General features: G+C 38.7%; 2 protein-coding genes across 26 annotated transcripts in view; one reads left to right on the plus strand and one right to left on the minus strand.

Moving 5' to 3' along the window:
• The window catches only part of CTBP2 (C-terminal binding protein 2), a 231,215-nt gene extending 221,780 nt beyond the window's left edge, over positions 1-9,435 (plus strand). For 10 of the 17 annotated variants that reach the window (XM_073354089.2, XM_073354088.2, XM_073354090.2 and 7 more), the window contains one exon: positions 5,437-9,435. In XM_073354089.2, the coding sequence (XP_073210190.2) occupies positions 5,437-5,617 (181 nt within the window). In that variant the 3' untranslated portion in view covers positions 5,618-9,435. Of the gene's footprint in view, positions 1-1,957; positions 2,373-5,436 lie in introns of those variants that run through there. The other 7 variants (XR_012160053.2, XR_012160052.2, XR_012160054.2 and 4 more) reach the window with 7 other exon arrangements.
• Positions 158-15,308, minus strand: part of ZRANB1 (zinc finger RANBP2-type containing 1) — an 83,435-nt gene continuing 68,284 nt past the window's right edge. For all 9 annotated transcript variants that reach the window (XM_073354110.2, XM_078853860.1, XM_073354108.2 and 6 more), the window contains 2 exons: positions 12,862-13,091; positions 158-11,824 (listed from right to left, as the gene is read on the minus strand). In XM_073354110.2, the coding sequence (XP_073210211.1) occupies positions 11,606-11,824; positions 12,862-13,091 (449 nt within the window). In that variant the 3' untranslated portion in view covers positions 158-11,605. The remainder of the gene's footprint in view (positions 11,825-12,861; positions 13,092-15,308) is intronic.

Here is a 15,308-nt window from a genome sequence, read left to right on the forward strand (position 1 = left end):
TTTCTAAATAAAACCTCTGTGGATTTGACTAGGTAGAGGAACTGTGTGTGCAGTCGTTCAGCAGGCGTTATCAGCGCTGCTCAAGTTACTTATTCTGTAGCAAGCTTAGTTTATTTTACACGTGTATTCCTGTGAGACGTCACAGCAGCTGCTCAAGCTGCATCTCCATAAATGGCCCATACACAGAATCTCTCCAGGTTTGTTCTGCACTTCTGTCAAAGGGCTTCGGGCAGTCTCACGCTAATCCAGCCAGTCATACCATGCTCATTACCGTGGCATGAGACCTGGAGGGAAAACTTGAGACTGGGCATTATTCTTACTAAAAATACCCCCAAGACTTTTTATAAGGAGCCTTGGAGCTTTTGCAGAGCAGGGGCTGGACCAATCAGAAATACTTACAAATAAAAATATAGGCACTGTACAGGAAACAGCCTGTACCTTTTATTCCCACAGACAGAAGTGTGAGGGTGGGGGTGCCAGGGGAGTGTATCCGGGGAGGAAGATGGGCTTTGAGGCAAAGACTCAGAGTACAATAAAACACAAATAGGCACAGGATTTTGAGAGAGAGATACTCAGCAGAGGCTTTGCCATATTACTTCTAATATCAGCACCATGCGATACATTAGTAGTCTGATATGTTGTTGGGATACTGTTGGGTCAGCGACTAAGGCCAAGATTTTCAGAGGTAAGAGGCTTAACACTAGCCTTTTAAATCCATATTGAGGCACCCACCAGTTTCCAGGTTTTAGTGTCTTGGTTTTAGGTGTATAGAAACAAGGTCTTACAAAACCCAAGGCCATGATTCCAAGATTTAAAAAAAAAACCTCCCTGTGTTTATTTTAAATTAATAGACATTCCCCAGCAGTGTTTGTAACCAGAATACTGCAGCATGATCCTATTGGCATCAGGGCAGAATACTGCAGCATGGTGGTAGGGAATGAAAACTGGAAAATGAAACTGATTTCCCAATTTTCTTTGTCCAAACTGAGAGAAATGCAAAAAAAGTAATTAAATGTCATAAACAGCGGAAAGTAAAGAAGGCTTTTAAAGTGCTTCCCGTTTCCGTGTAAGCTGGGTTTAGTAACCAAGGTTACTGTGTTTTATGACGATACAATTTGACAGCGTCCCTGTTTAAGTGGATAATTCTACTGGAAGGAGGTGTCTGAAGATGAGACTAATTCTAGCACATATATCCTCCTAGCTTCTATGGGCCCTCCCACGGCACACATACTAAGGAACCCACTCAGCCAGATTATAAAATCCACATGTGGGGCCAGATCCTGGCCTTTGTTATAGCTGCTTTGCATTTCACAGTGGCACTTGGCTACTGAGTGCTTGGCCAAGGCTGTATATTATTCCATTATGGGGTGCAGCTTAATTGTACAAGAAAATGGTATCAAAATAGAGTTGTTCATGTTTGTATTATTTTAAAAGGGAAGGCAATCAGTAAAATGTCCATAGGCAGTTGTGTAGTTAACTTATGCCGCAGTCACCAAAGGGGGGAGGAAATGAAGGAGTAAAAGGGTCTGCTTTTCAACTCTGTATGAAACGCTCATAATTAAGCATGAATGAGCCAGTTCAGACAACGGTGGTGTCATACACAGTACAAAGCAAATGTTGGGATACATTCCACTGTTGCCTGGAGCAACTCATTTTATTTGGACTATCTACAAAACTAGTCATGACTCTGCTGGAGAATATAGAATTTAGCATAAAAAAGAAGCCAGAATGTCACACTTGGGCCCTCTCGTAATTGCATTGAGATGTGCCATCTCAGGCTGTGTAATGTATTGTGCTTACAGGCTGTTGCTTTCTGTTTAACTTACACCATTTTTACAGTGTGTACCACACACACTGCTTATTGTGTAACACATTTAGATACAGTGAATCAGATATGTGTACTCTGAACATATGATGTACAGCACAGATTGCTAACAATATATTTTCATTGGTGTAGATCAGCCACTTTTGGAGTATGCTTGCCCACTGTAAAGTATGAGCGCATTTTTCAGGTGTAGCAGTAGAGGCCAGGATACCAGGTATTTTAATGAGATGCAACATGTGTGTGTCCACAGCGTGTGTTGGGTGAGTTGGTTTGTTTTTGCTCATGAGCAAAGTTAACATTTGAAGCCACAACTTGGAAAATGTGGCCAACATGGATCAAACTTGTGGCCAACGTGGATTTTAACTTTTTAGTTGGTCTAAGTTAGGATCAAGATCCTTATGCCAGTGGACCTAAGAAGCCATAATTGACAATGGCCTTTTCTTCCCCCATCAATTAGGATGAAACCATCTACTTCCCTTCTCACCTTCACCTCTGAGTTCCATGTAAGTCTAACCCTGCTCCTAAAATTTCTTATCCACCATCTTTTCTTTTAGCTCTTGCTCTCTCCACTTCATACCAAAGCTACTATTAACTTCATCCTAATGGCTGCCTCTTCCTCCTCAGTCTCTTTGAGCTATGTTGTCACTTTGGTAGAGTCTGTTGCATCCCCTTCCTCTGCACTTTGCTCCTGGAACACACTCAGCTCTTTCCTTTGTGACTGCTCCTCTGATGGAAGGGACTTCATACTTGGCCCTTGCTCTGGTTTTACACTTGCTCTTTGATGCCTTAGTTTCAGCTCTGCCCTTCATACTGATGATTTACAGATCTTTCTCCATCAGCCTCATCTTGTATTTCGTCCTGGCTGTCTCATTTCCTTTGCAAGCTCAGCATCAGTTCTGCTCTCCATCTACATCTCTTCATCATGGTTGAAAATGCCACCACTCTCCAGCACCTAAGCGAACCATCATGATTTTGCTCTTGCTGCCTCTCCCCTCCCTCCACCTCAGGATTCTAGTCTTCTTTCTTTCCCTCTCTAACATCTGTCCTGTCTCCTCCATCTCTGATCCATGCCTTGATTATCTCTTCCCGTCTACTGTAAACTCCACCAGTCTGCCCTCTGTGTTTATCACCATATGCCCCACCAGATTGTGACTGCATTATCAGCTCCTACCCCTCTTTACTGGGCCCATCATTCTTTTTCTTCATACTAAGCTCAAGTTATTTGTCCTTGCCCTCTTTCAAGGTTCTGCATCGTTCCCCCTCTGCATACATCTCTCATCTTACCAGCCCTATCGCTCACTGTGCTCCTTCCTACTCTCTTGGCTTTGCACCATTTGTTAGCCCCATGCCTGAGCACAAACTGTGCTCTAGATCCTGGCTTCTGATACAGCCCCCCCACACGTGCTACTGCACTGGTTCAAATGAGACCATAAAGCTGCCCTAATTAAACAGCTGAGGAGTCCCCATCGTGGAGAGGTTCTGGAGGAGGCATGGTTAATACGTTGCTACTTTCTAGAACCTGGCTGGCATAATAGCTGCTATCTCACAGCGAGCACAATACTCAGTCTCTCCCATCCCACTGTAGCTGCACTATGCTCCCTGCAGCCCAGAAATTCTCCTAAGCATTGCTAGCACCTACCTCAGCTAACCCAAAATTCCTTCCTATATCTAACATCCCTTGGCCCATGTTTTGCACCCTTCCCTATAAATTTAGCCATCGAAATGTTTTCCTGGGCCTTTAAAGCAGTGTCAGATTTTCCAGTGTAACAGTTGATTGTGCATTAGTTTTCATGCCGTTGGACCAGGTTGCATTAAGAGGTGTTTGCTACACCTGTCACATCTTATATGAAAAATAAGCTAACAGACTTTTTTATTCATCAATCCGAGTTAAGAATATTTATGGGTAAAAATATGTTCTCATAACCTTCAGCTGTCCACAGATATATCAACTTCACAGGCACAGTAGAATACAAGCTGTGTTCAATTTATTTTGTTCCCACGAAACATTTAGCTGCGTAAGTACATGGTTCAAACTGTTAAAGTGACACTTGTAAAAGTCAGCAACTTATGTCCTTTTCAGAAGACTGACTTCACTGAAATGTTTCAATTTGAACTGGTCCACCAGATGTTTTTCCCTTTAGAAGAGATTACGCTAATATAGTTAGAATATCTTCTTCTGCTTGTGTGTCTAGGTCATACAGCACACCTGGTGCACGTTAGGGAGTTTCATTGCACTCCCTGTCACATGCAGCCTGCTGCCAGGCTACGTTCTTGTATCATAAAATGCATCTCAGACGATGCATTAACATGAAGCCAGTAGAGTTATTTGGATCCTTCCTAAGTGAGAAGCTGATTTCTATGGTTAAAACAGCTGAAAAAAACATAATGGGGTACTTGTAGTGTCAATAGGAACGCTCAGCTTGACACTATGAATTAATTTAAAAAATAACGCATGAAGCCTATGTGCTAACATAGAGCAACGTGCAAAGTTAAACACATCTGGGCCTTTATCCTTAAGGGATTGCAGCTAACTGGCTGGCAAGATGCAAGACAAAAAAAAATAAAAAAAGGGTGGTGAAGTATGATACCTGATGGGGAAGGAAGTCTTGGTTGCATTTTAAATGCATTTATTCTTCTTCCCCCCCCCCCCCCCCCACCAGTTTTACCCAATTCAAATAGAAGTTTTTCACTTCTTGCCTTATTTCCTGCTGGCTGGGCATGGGAATTGTTCCTTAGCTTACAACGGTAGTGCTGCTTTCAGAGACTGATCTTCTCTGCACTAGGAGAGATTAACATGGAATAATGCCCTTCACTACATCAATGCAGGAGTAAATACAGTTTGAAACATTATATAAACACTTTGGTAATGACTAATGCAGAAAGCATTTTCCTCCTACTTTTTCACCCCCCACAGGCTAGTGATTTTTTTTTTTTAAATAAAAAAAGTTCTCTTCTCCACCCATTAAAGTTTTCATCAGTTACAAGGTATGGCTGTAACTCACACAAGTCCATATTCAGGGATCTTTTCACATCATCAGTTCCTAGTGGCCGCTAGTGCATCTACCTAAGGACTTTCAGGTTCTGTATAAAGGCTAAAGCCTCATTCCATTTCCTTGTAAATTTCTCATTTAAGTAGTTTTGTGTCAAGGGCTACTGTAATGTTTTTGCCTCAAAAAATTCTTGATGGAGGTATGTAATCAGTCTACGGGGTGAAGGCTTGTTTGCATGACTGTTACTATTGCTACACCAGTGGATAGAGACTACACCAGCTGCAGTTAGGGAGAAACAAACTGACCCTAACTCCCATGAAGTGATTTGGAAAAATCAATCAATGTTCACTGCCCTATGTGGACTATTTTACTTTAAAAATTAGTTCAGCTTTAAGCTTTTGATCAAACAGTAGGGGTTTTTTTTTAAAATGCATTAGGTACTAGAATAGTTACACCTTGCTGCTTGGTTTAGTGAATTACAGACACTACTATGCAGTTAGCATATATTGAGTGAGAAAAACTCTTAGCTGCCTTAACTCCTTCCAAAACACAGGTAATTTGTTGTGGTCATTCCTTCTACAGTATTTTTGCATAGTGGTGTCATTAACTGTTTCTTCCTAGATATCCACCTGGCATGGTCAGTGTCGCACCTGGAGGGATTCCAGCAGCAATGGAGGGCATCATACCTGGAGGCATTCCTGTTACCCACAATCTTCCAACAGTGGCACACCCTTCCCAAGCTCCATCTCCTAACCAGCCCACAAAACATGGGGACAACAGGGAGCACCCTAATGAGCAATAGCAGCTAATTCAAAAATTATTCAATAAACTTGGGACCAAGAGACATTGGAAAAAAGTTATACAGGAACTAAGAAAGGAATTTGATACAATATTTGTAATGTTGATTTTGGACAGATGCATCATTGATGTTCCAGTATTAAACTACAATGCGATAGCAGTCAAGACTGGGGAGAAACCCTGAAGAAGTCACCTGCTTTACTGAAGTGCTGACAACTAGGATAATATACATTAATGATCAGCTTCGGTTACTGTGTGTTAAGTTTCCTTCATCTGTGCATCAGTCACAAGAATAAAATAGATTTCCCCTTCTCAGCCCTTGGGAATAGCAGGGCCTATTCACCTGTATTTACAGCAATGCCTCAAGCAAACCGTAAGAAATTTAAGAGGAAACCATCATGTGGCTTCAGCCTTTTCTTTATTCACTTGTCCGGTTACCTCTTTTTACAGGAGGAGAAAATACTGGCCTAGAGATGAGAAGAAAACAAATGTCTTGGTGCAGTCCTAGCTGGCCAGTAATATACATTGAAAGTTCTCTTTATAAAAAGTTTAATTATAGCCATTCAGGCCAGGAAGGTTAGGATGGGGGGGGAAAGGTGTCAGAGTTAAATAGCTCCCCTCCTATCACATGAAAGAAAGGTTTCTCTCATCTGACCGACACACTGAATAAAGTAGCTGTAAATTCAGTATGCCCCCCTCAGTGATGCAAAAAAAAAAAAAAAAAAAAAAAAGTATTGAGTTTCACACACTATTTGTACTCAAATATATTTTCTCAGTTTTAAATCTGCAGCTATTTTATTGAGTGCAAATGTCTTGAGCTGGAAAGGGTTCAAGAAAAATAATGTTGCATTTCCTTATGTCTCAGGAAACACTTTTTATGGTAACTTGTCAGACTGTCTATGAACAAAACCCACTTTTTTAGACATTGATAAGAGTCTTCTTTTCTTCACGTGATATTTTATACAAGGACACTTCAAAAATGTGTTATTAGATGTGACTGATTTTAACAAATCCTATTAGATTTGTATCAACTAGTTACATGTTATATTCATAGTCTTTTGTGAATCATCGCCTTTTTGTTTAAAAAGATGGCCTGTTTTGAGCCTTTGTATGGGGGGAGGGGGGGGGGTAACATTCCTGTTTCTGTGACAAAAAAAAAATCTTAAACTATCCCAAACAAAGAACAATGGCTATCAGAAGAATGTTTTGTTTTAGTGTGTTACCGTTATTGTATTTGTTTATTGTGAAGGTGGACATTTAGCGTTCAGTGCAGTTTTCAATAAAAAGTGATAAAATTTCTATAATTTCTGAAATGTAGAGCCCTCAATGCAATTTTAATATGGTTAAAAATAGAAACCCTTTGAGAATGTAAAGTAAGTTATGCTGTTATGATCAAATGTATTAGTACCCACCTCATAAAAAGACCTCATGGCTGCACAACTCACAGTGAGGTAGGGCAGATCTTCAGCTGCTGTAAATTAGCAAAGCTCTATGACAGTTTACACCAGCTGAGGATCTGACCCTAAATTTCTACTCCACGTGTAGATATTTATAATTTAGAAATGCTGGAGAAACTAAATTTAACCTTGCTGATTCCTTAGTCAGTTCAGTTTTAGAAAAACTTGCCTATGTTACCTTCTGCCCCATGACTTTTTACTTTTCAGAAAAATAGGCACTTTGGATACATACCTCGCTAATATTTAAATTCTGTGCAACTTTCATTTAACCTACATATTCAAGAAACTCACCATCATGAATACTGTGCTTTGGGAAGGAGCTAGCTCTTAGCCCTACAACCTTATAATAAGCGTTAACACTTATCTACACTAGACAGAGAAAATGTTAGCAAGTTTCTGGAGAATCAAGTTTAAGCCTGACTGAGCACTAGGCAGCTTCAAACTTCACTGCATGGAGGGCCCATCCTTGTATTACTGCAGTGCCCTTTTAAAATGAATCAATGCCAACATCAACTTGAATAGATGGGGCAAATAACGACATGGGAAAAAACAACTGAAACCAAAATTTCTAGTAGTTACAAAACTGTATTTTTGTTTGTTTTAAATTAAATGGAAAGCTATTTACCAGCTTCAAACATGTTACAAAGAGGTCACATTTCATAGCTGTGTGACTATCCTTTTGTCAATGATCTAACAGAGCAAGTATGAATGATTATCCATAAACACCAGCATAGAGAAAAACCAGGAGAATAAAACAGGTTAGTTAGAGAGGACATTTGGGAAACACGAAAATGGAAGATAAAACATTTAATTCATGTTGTCAAGGTTTGAAGTGACTATTTTTGGTACTATCATAGTTTTTTAAAATAAGCAGTTGCATTTCAGTAAATACTGTTCTATGAAAAGGAATAATTCATGCCAGTGGTTCCTAGTGCATCCATTGCCAGCAGTGGATTTTGAATCAGGAAATAAGAGTCCTGGGACAAACCTTGCAGAGAATGGTAGATGCTGTATGCTTTCATCCAGTACTTATAAAAATAAGACTAGATGCAAATCATAGCCAACTTAGACAATAGCTTCCACTTAGGTTTTACAGTTCAACAAGAACTACAAATGAATTTAAAAAATCCAAATGTTACAAAGTATCATAACAACAAGCTTCAGGTTAAAAACAACACTACTTGTGGGGTTGTGACCAGTACAGAGGGATTCAACTGTCTGTAATACAAACACCAACAAAATATGCAAGGAGTAGGTCACATGGAGAAGGAGAGAATGTGTATCCAGCCTGACTTGACGTATTCCTGGGTCCAAAGCAATGTGACTATAGTATGGCCAAGTGTTTTTAGACAGAAAAGTTAGTCTGCAAGGGGAAGGGAGAGAAATGTATGCCAGATAGCTGCTGCTCAAGATTTGTGCCTTTTGCTTTACTGACAAACCAATTTACTGCTGCTTTTGTACTAATACAAGGAAGGCTGGGGGCCCTTCCATCAATCAAGGATAACATGAAGCAGTTCATACAAGTAACAAAAATGTGACCTTTTTTTTTTTTTAAAAAAAAGCCAGTTTTATCAGCATAAAGTGTCACCACTTCATACAGTAAAGCTCACAGAAGTTACTTCTCCTTAATCAGTTAATTAAGCAACACAACAAGAATTCTGCATTCTTCAAAATGCACAGCAATGTTACTGTGTTAAAGGAATAGGAAACATTCCAGTAATGCTGGTTAAAAGCTATGCTGTAGCAGCACTCTGGATGATTTCAGCATGCCTTGGTTTAACAAGAGCAACCCAGGAATTAAATTCTACTAAGGAATTCATAAATAGTCCAAGACAGTTCCCAGATGCAGAGGGGGCAAGAGCTTGAAATGAAAAGCCAAGTACTGGGCTATGTAAGCATTCAACAGTACGAAGCCAAATGGTAAATTTAATATAGATTGGGTCAACAGGACTTACCCATCACTGCACCTACGTGTTTGTAAACCTTCAAGTATGTCAAATGGGGAGATTTAATGTACACTGGCTACCGTGCTGGGAAAAGGACAACTGCTTACACCTTCATCTACTGTAGTGGGTGAGGTACACGGTCAACAGCTAAACCCCAACTCATTTAACTAAGGATTTTTGTTTAAAAAGTCTCACTTGATTTTGAAAACAGAGTGAGGCTTGTTAGCCTGAACCTATCATTTTATAGATTAGAAGAAAGCAGTAATGGTTAATAAAACTATAAAAAAGTATCAGGGGTGTCAATTCATAACAAAGTGGGGCATAGATATTAGACAGTGTGGGGTTTGGTTTGCTTTTTAAAATCAAAAGCTGTAATTGATTGTATAATAAACTGACATTAAATCTCTTTAAAAATGAAAGGATGTTCATTTCTTCAAAGTAACTCAAATTGGGGTGCAGGCCACCGATATTGTTGGAGGCAAGATACGGCTTGCTTTTGCAACAATTTGGTTGGAGAATGGCAGAATAATGAATAAAAATTAAAACCTATTTCACAAGGAAGGTATTTGAATCTTGCTTCTTATGACTTACAGTAACAGTGTGTAATTTGGGGGAAGATATGTCAATGAAGCAAAGTGTAATCTGGTGTGTGGGTGTGTGTGTGTGTGTGTACACCATTCACATAGCATACTGAATGCACGAGCTCTTAACTTACTTAAGTTACTCATTGGTCATGGTACACATGGATTTCATTGTAAGGTAACATCATAATCTTGGAAGAATGAGGACCAGGTATCAATTTACCTGACTACTGCATTTCGAAAGCAAACTGAAATCAAGATTGTATATTAAGATATAGAACCTGTTCACTATCTGTGATTCTTCTATTTTCACTCAGGTAATTCATACATATACTGCAAAGAAACATGCATTCTTTTACCTGAAAATCTATGCATGCACCAATGAAAGGAGACCTAAATGGCCAAAAGTGTGAAGACACATTTCATAATAAACATCAATGGAATCTGAGGGGGGAAAATTGCTAACTTAATACAGCACTTCATTATTTCTATATTTTTGGTGTTTTGTCACCAAGATTATCTAGGAGTTGTGCACATTTCAATACCATCTAAGCAGCATTTAGAAGAAAAAGCAGCAAGTTCTTTAGTGTTTCCATAGCCTTAAACTACACAAAAATATGCACTTTATGGGTCTTCTTTTGAAATTCTAGGTCATCTACTGCAAAGTTCCCTATCCACCAGGCACGCACACACACTATCAATAGCTTTCAAAGTGCTTATTAAAGAAGATCTGAATTGCACTGTATATGTAAAAAAATGGCATTAACCTTCAGTGTTTCTAAGCAAGGTTGTTTTAAGGTAACTTTAGCCATACAATTTGTAATGGGTAAAGTTATCACATATAATAAAATTTCTACAGATGAATATATTCTGGACTTCCACTTTTAGGAACCTTACATATTAAGTATGGCCACAAAAGTCAACATGCAAGAAATTCCCAGGTTTACATAGAGAAATATATTATACAGTGCTTTTTTTAAAAAAGCCACTTTAGAATGAAGTTTGTTTAAAAAAAAAATAAAACTGCCGAGAGGTCTCACTAATAATCGATGAAGTAGTTTTCACTTGCAATGTTTAACTAGGGTGAAAGACTCAATGATAAAATGATATACTGTACATATCACAGCAAGACTGGGTTTGGACAATATGAAATTCTCAAATCTCACTTGAGTTGGCAACTCCACACAGTTGTTTAGTATGTAATCTCTGGAATAATGTTTTAGGTCACTTTTCTAAATAAATATTTTAAGCATACTGAAGAAAGTATTAAATGTTACAAGGTGAAATATTAATGGAGAGCAAAAAACTATTTTTCAGAAAACAAAATATAAGTTCACTCAATGAAAAATGTAGCTCTTCTTCCACAGTTTGTTCCTTAAAGATTTGATTTTATTATAATGGGCACAACAGTAACTAAAATATTAATAAAATAATGAACTTGTTTGTACTTCTAACTTACTCTGGATAGTTTGTGCAAACAAAAAAATAAACCTCACCATCTGACCTGGGTACTGGTGAGATCTCACAAAATGGCCTTGCAAGAAAACGTGTCAGAATATTTAAAGAGTGATGTAGAATACAAGTTCTACTGTAAAAGTAAATCTCAAAAGGAACAAATATCCATCTAACATGTGCTTTTGTAAGTGCCCTTACTTGAAAGAAATTTCTTCTCAATAATTTTAAGATGCTGGTACACTTTTTTCCTATTACACAACTTCTTACACAACCACATGCGATACATTTATAGACAGATTTGCAACTGGAAAGAAACAAATGTTTTGTCTTGATAATAAAATTAGTTTTTTGTTTTTGTTTTTACAAACTGTAGTCCAACCAATTTAGCTCTCTTCACACAGCAGATGAACCTCTATACTCTCCCCATGCTGGTAAGTAAAATCCTTTCAGCATGCTTCTGCTAGATTTAAGTCAATCCATAACAAACCGCTAGAGTACAACTCTAACTTTGGGGTCATCAGACACTATGCATTGATACTTTATTTTTATTTCATCATTCATCATCATCATCTTCATCTTCCTCACCATCAGAAAGGGATGTACATGGGCGAATCTGTCGGTAGCGGTCAAGCCACTTCTCTACCATTTGTGTGACCAGGGGATGATTGCGGCGACGAGAGCTTTTCTGCATAGCAACAAGGACTCCACCCTCTGTCACACAGCAGTCTAGCCACTCTCTGAGCAGCTTTTCTTGCTGCTCCTCATTACCTATCTTAGGGGACAGAAAACAGACTCAGGATGAGGGTTTCAAGACTGCTGACAAACTTTAAGGAAACAACCCATGGTATATTGTGACTTTTGAGCTAAAGTAGTACCACTATCTTATTTAAATGCAGTTAGTGGGACGTAACATTTCATAATATTTATCTGGTTTTTTTGGCTTCTATTTTTGAGAGTTTAAGTGCACACTCAGGTTTTACATTAAGTAATTGTTACATTCGTTCTTATACTCAACCGTACTCGCCAGTTTTCCCTCTCCCTCCTCGTCTTTTAAAAATCCATTTTAAAGTGAACCTTAGTACAGTGCAAATATTTGTATGTTACCTACTGTACAGGTGCAGCAGACAATTCTAAGACGGAGGAGTTCTTACAAAGCGCTTGTAAATCACAAGGCAATCCTTACAATTCTAGTAATGCTCTGCTCTAAACTCCTGTTCTTGAAGATATTGTTCAAAGTTATGGCTTGCCAGGTAATATTCCCTTTATACCTAAAATTATACCCCGTTTCTCCTTTCTCTACATATTGGCTTCTGTGGACAAGGACCCACGTTCATTTTTTATCTCCAAATCCTCAAATGTGGCTCTACACTTAGCGACAGTAGCTCCCTATCAGTATCAGCAAACAAACATAGCTTAATTAAAGCAAAGATGTATATAATACTATAACTCTTAGAGCTTACTGGCCAAAAAATAAGTTTCACTCACTCAAACTAGGGCTGAATTTAAATTTTTAGTTAACTGGGTGCCTATAGTTAACTGGGTGCCTATTCTAGATATATCCGGGTCCATTTCAGGGTTACTGCATTTGTATTTACATATACAGTACATTTACATTCAACTTGTAAGAAACTAAACTGAGTTCCAAAGATGTGAGAAGCATCCTTTTGAACAGTCTCAAATGATGGAGAGGAGAGCAGAATCAAAAAAGGGTAGATGTATTTAAAACTTCAAACATGTCAGACTGCAAAAGAGACCTGTACTTACAAATAACGTGTGGGAAAAGTTGCCAGCCACATAAATGCTTCTTACCTCTTGAGCAGAGAGGAAATGAATATGCAGTAATTTCCTCTCACTATCAACCAATGGTAAAAAAGTAATGGTAACATCATCATCAGTGTTCAAGTTAGCACCAGCACCTCGATTGCCATAACCATCATTCTCCATGGCAACCAGAGCAGAGAAGTGGCCCCTTGTATAGCCCAGAGCAATAGGACTTTTCCAACAAAAACTCTGTTCCCATAACAAAGGTAAATATACACCTAGAAAGAAAAAGAAAAAGGGATAAGACACAGAACTGGAACTGGAGCCCTCTTTTACATTAAAGTGATTTTTGGTGGAGAGGGGGTTTGCAAGCTGCTTTTGTTAGCTGAATATTAACACAGTATGGACATTAAAATAACTCAACCACAATGTAGCTGTTAAAATGGATCAGGCTTTCCAGTATCAAATCATTCCTGGGTCAAGCATGAGATTACAATATACATACCCTTATCTGCTACAGTACAAGTTTACGCACAGGTTGCCCGTGCGATTCCAGCCAGTACTGCGATTCCATTGCCCTTTCCACACAATAAGCAACACCAGTAAATAATATAGCAGTAATAATATTTCATGTCTGGTAATCCCTTAAAATATGATAAGGGATTTCACAGCATAAGAGAATAAAATACTACACTTGTTTTTTTCATTATTTTCTTAAACCACCAAAAATTTTGCCTTCTGCTTTCAGAAGATATTATTGAAAGAATCTTATCACACCACAAGATTATGCAGTACTGAACTGCATGGCAAACTTTCCCTGTCTGGCCAGACAGCCTTCATAACCTGTAGTCACACTGTATTAATGGGCTGCATCAATTATTTATATTAAATCATCAGAGACACACCAAAAAGATCATACTACTTGAAACCTAGATTAGACTAGTTTCTCATTCTAGTTTCAGAAATAAAGTGAGTAAACTTCACTGCTGGGATTTTTTTCTTCTAGGAACATGAGTAATTCTTGATGTGTACTCCTGCAAGACAACTCAAGCAAAAGCATGCCTTACCTTGTGACACTTTATAAATAGCTAGCTGTGTGTAAACCAAGCACATATGTACCACAGCAACCTTTCACAGTGTAGCTGCCTGCAATGTGTTAGGCAGCTATGGCTGCAACAAAATACAAGCCATATCTTTGTTCCTACAACGTTCGTGGAACACTGACGCACTAAAGGGCAAGTGAAAAGGGATACTAAATATTTCTGAACAATGAAAATCAGTGAACCAGTCTGCACATTTTTACATGTACTTCCAGGTACACAGAACTGGCCATGTTTGGATTGCAAACACTACAGGGAAACGTATAAAATAGAAAAATTTCCAGAGAAAATTGAAATTATTAGATTTAGGCTTGCAGATATATGTTACTACTAACTCTAAATTTGAGGGCAACTCCAAACTGAGTGTCCCTTTAACATTTCGTTCAAATTAAATTTTTGAATTTTAAACAAATGGTCAACTTTCCATTTGATTAACCTGATTTGTACAAAGAGATGCAGAATGAGGATGAGTTACCAAAAAACAACAGCTACTTTTGCAATTCCTCAGAATTAATTCTGCATGCATATTTAGGCAAATGACTTCAGTAAACCAAATATTGAGATTAAAAACATATGAAGTCCCAAACCAAGAAGCATTAATGGGAAACTAATTTATTAGATTTTGAGTGCTTCCACATCAAAAGACACTAATTACAATTTAATTTCCAATTTTCAGAAGAAACTAAATAGCATTAAAATTATAAGACAAAACAACAAAAGCAAGGACATTCAGTTGTCTCTGAATGTCCCCCATAGCAAAAACAGGAGATCTCAGATATGTAACATTATGAATTGACCCTCATCTTCCACCACAGATACAATGAAAAATATTAAAAGGCTGTTCTCATCTCCCATAGAATCATTTAGGTCCCCTCCAGCCCCACCCCTCCGCCTGCAGAGTTTGGCAGTTAACTTTTAGCTCAAATTTACAATTTCAAGGAGGCCTGCTCTCACATCAGGGAAGACAGGGTCAGTGAGGGGACTAAGATAGAGGAGGAAAGCACCAACTGCACACCAGCAGCTGCCACCGATAGACTTCCATAGCTGTCACACAGGAAGCTGTGCTCCATTGAAAAGCACCTCCAAATCCACTGGCTTGCTCCGCCAAATACCGCGGCATAAGGAGAGGTGAACGTGGGGACCGACAACCACGTCGCCGCTCTGCAGATCTCCTGGATCAGGACCTGAGTCAGGAATGCCACCGAGGACAATGTGCCGTTAATGCAAGGGCAGGTATCTTTGCTAAATCATAATATGACAGGACGTGATCCACGATGAAATTCTTTGAGAAGACAGGAGGCCCTTCATCCTCTCTGCTACTGCGACAAACAGCTGGTTCGACTTACGAAACTGCTTCATATGTTCGATATAAAAGGCCAATGTTTGCTGAACGTC

Source organism: Lepidochelys kempii, chromosome 7, assembly GCF_965140285.1.
Source record: "Lepidochelys kempii isolate rLepKem1 chromosome 7, rLepKem1.hap1, whole genome shotgun sequence".
Taxonomy (NCBI): domain Eukaryota; kingdom Metazoa; phylum Chordata; order Testudines; family Cheloniidae; genus Lepidochelys; species Lepidochelys kempii.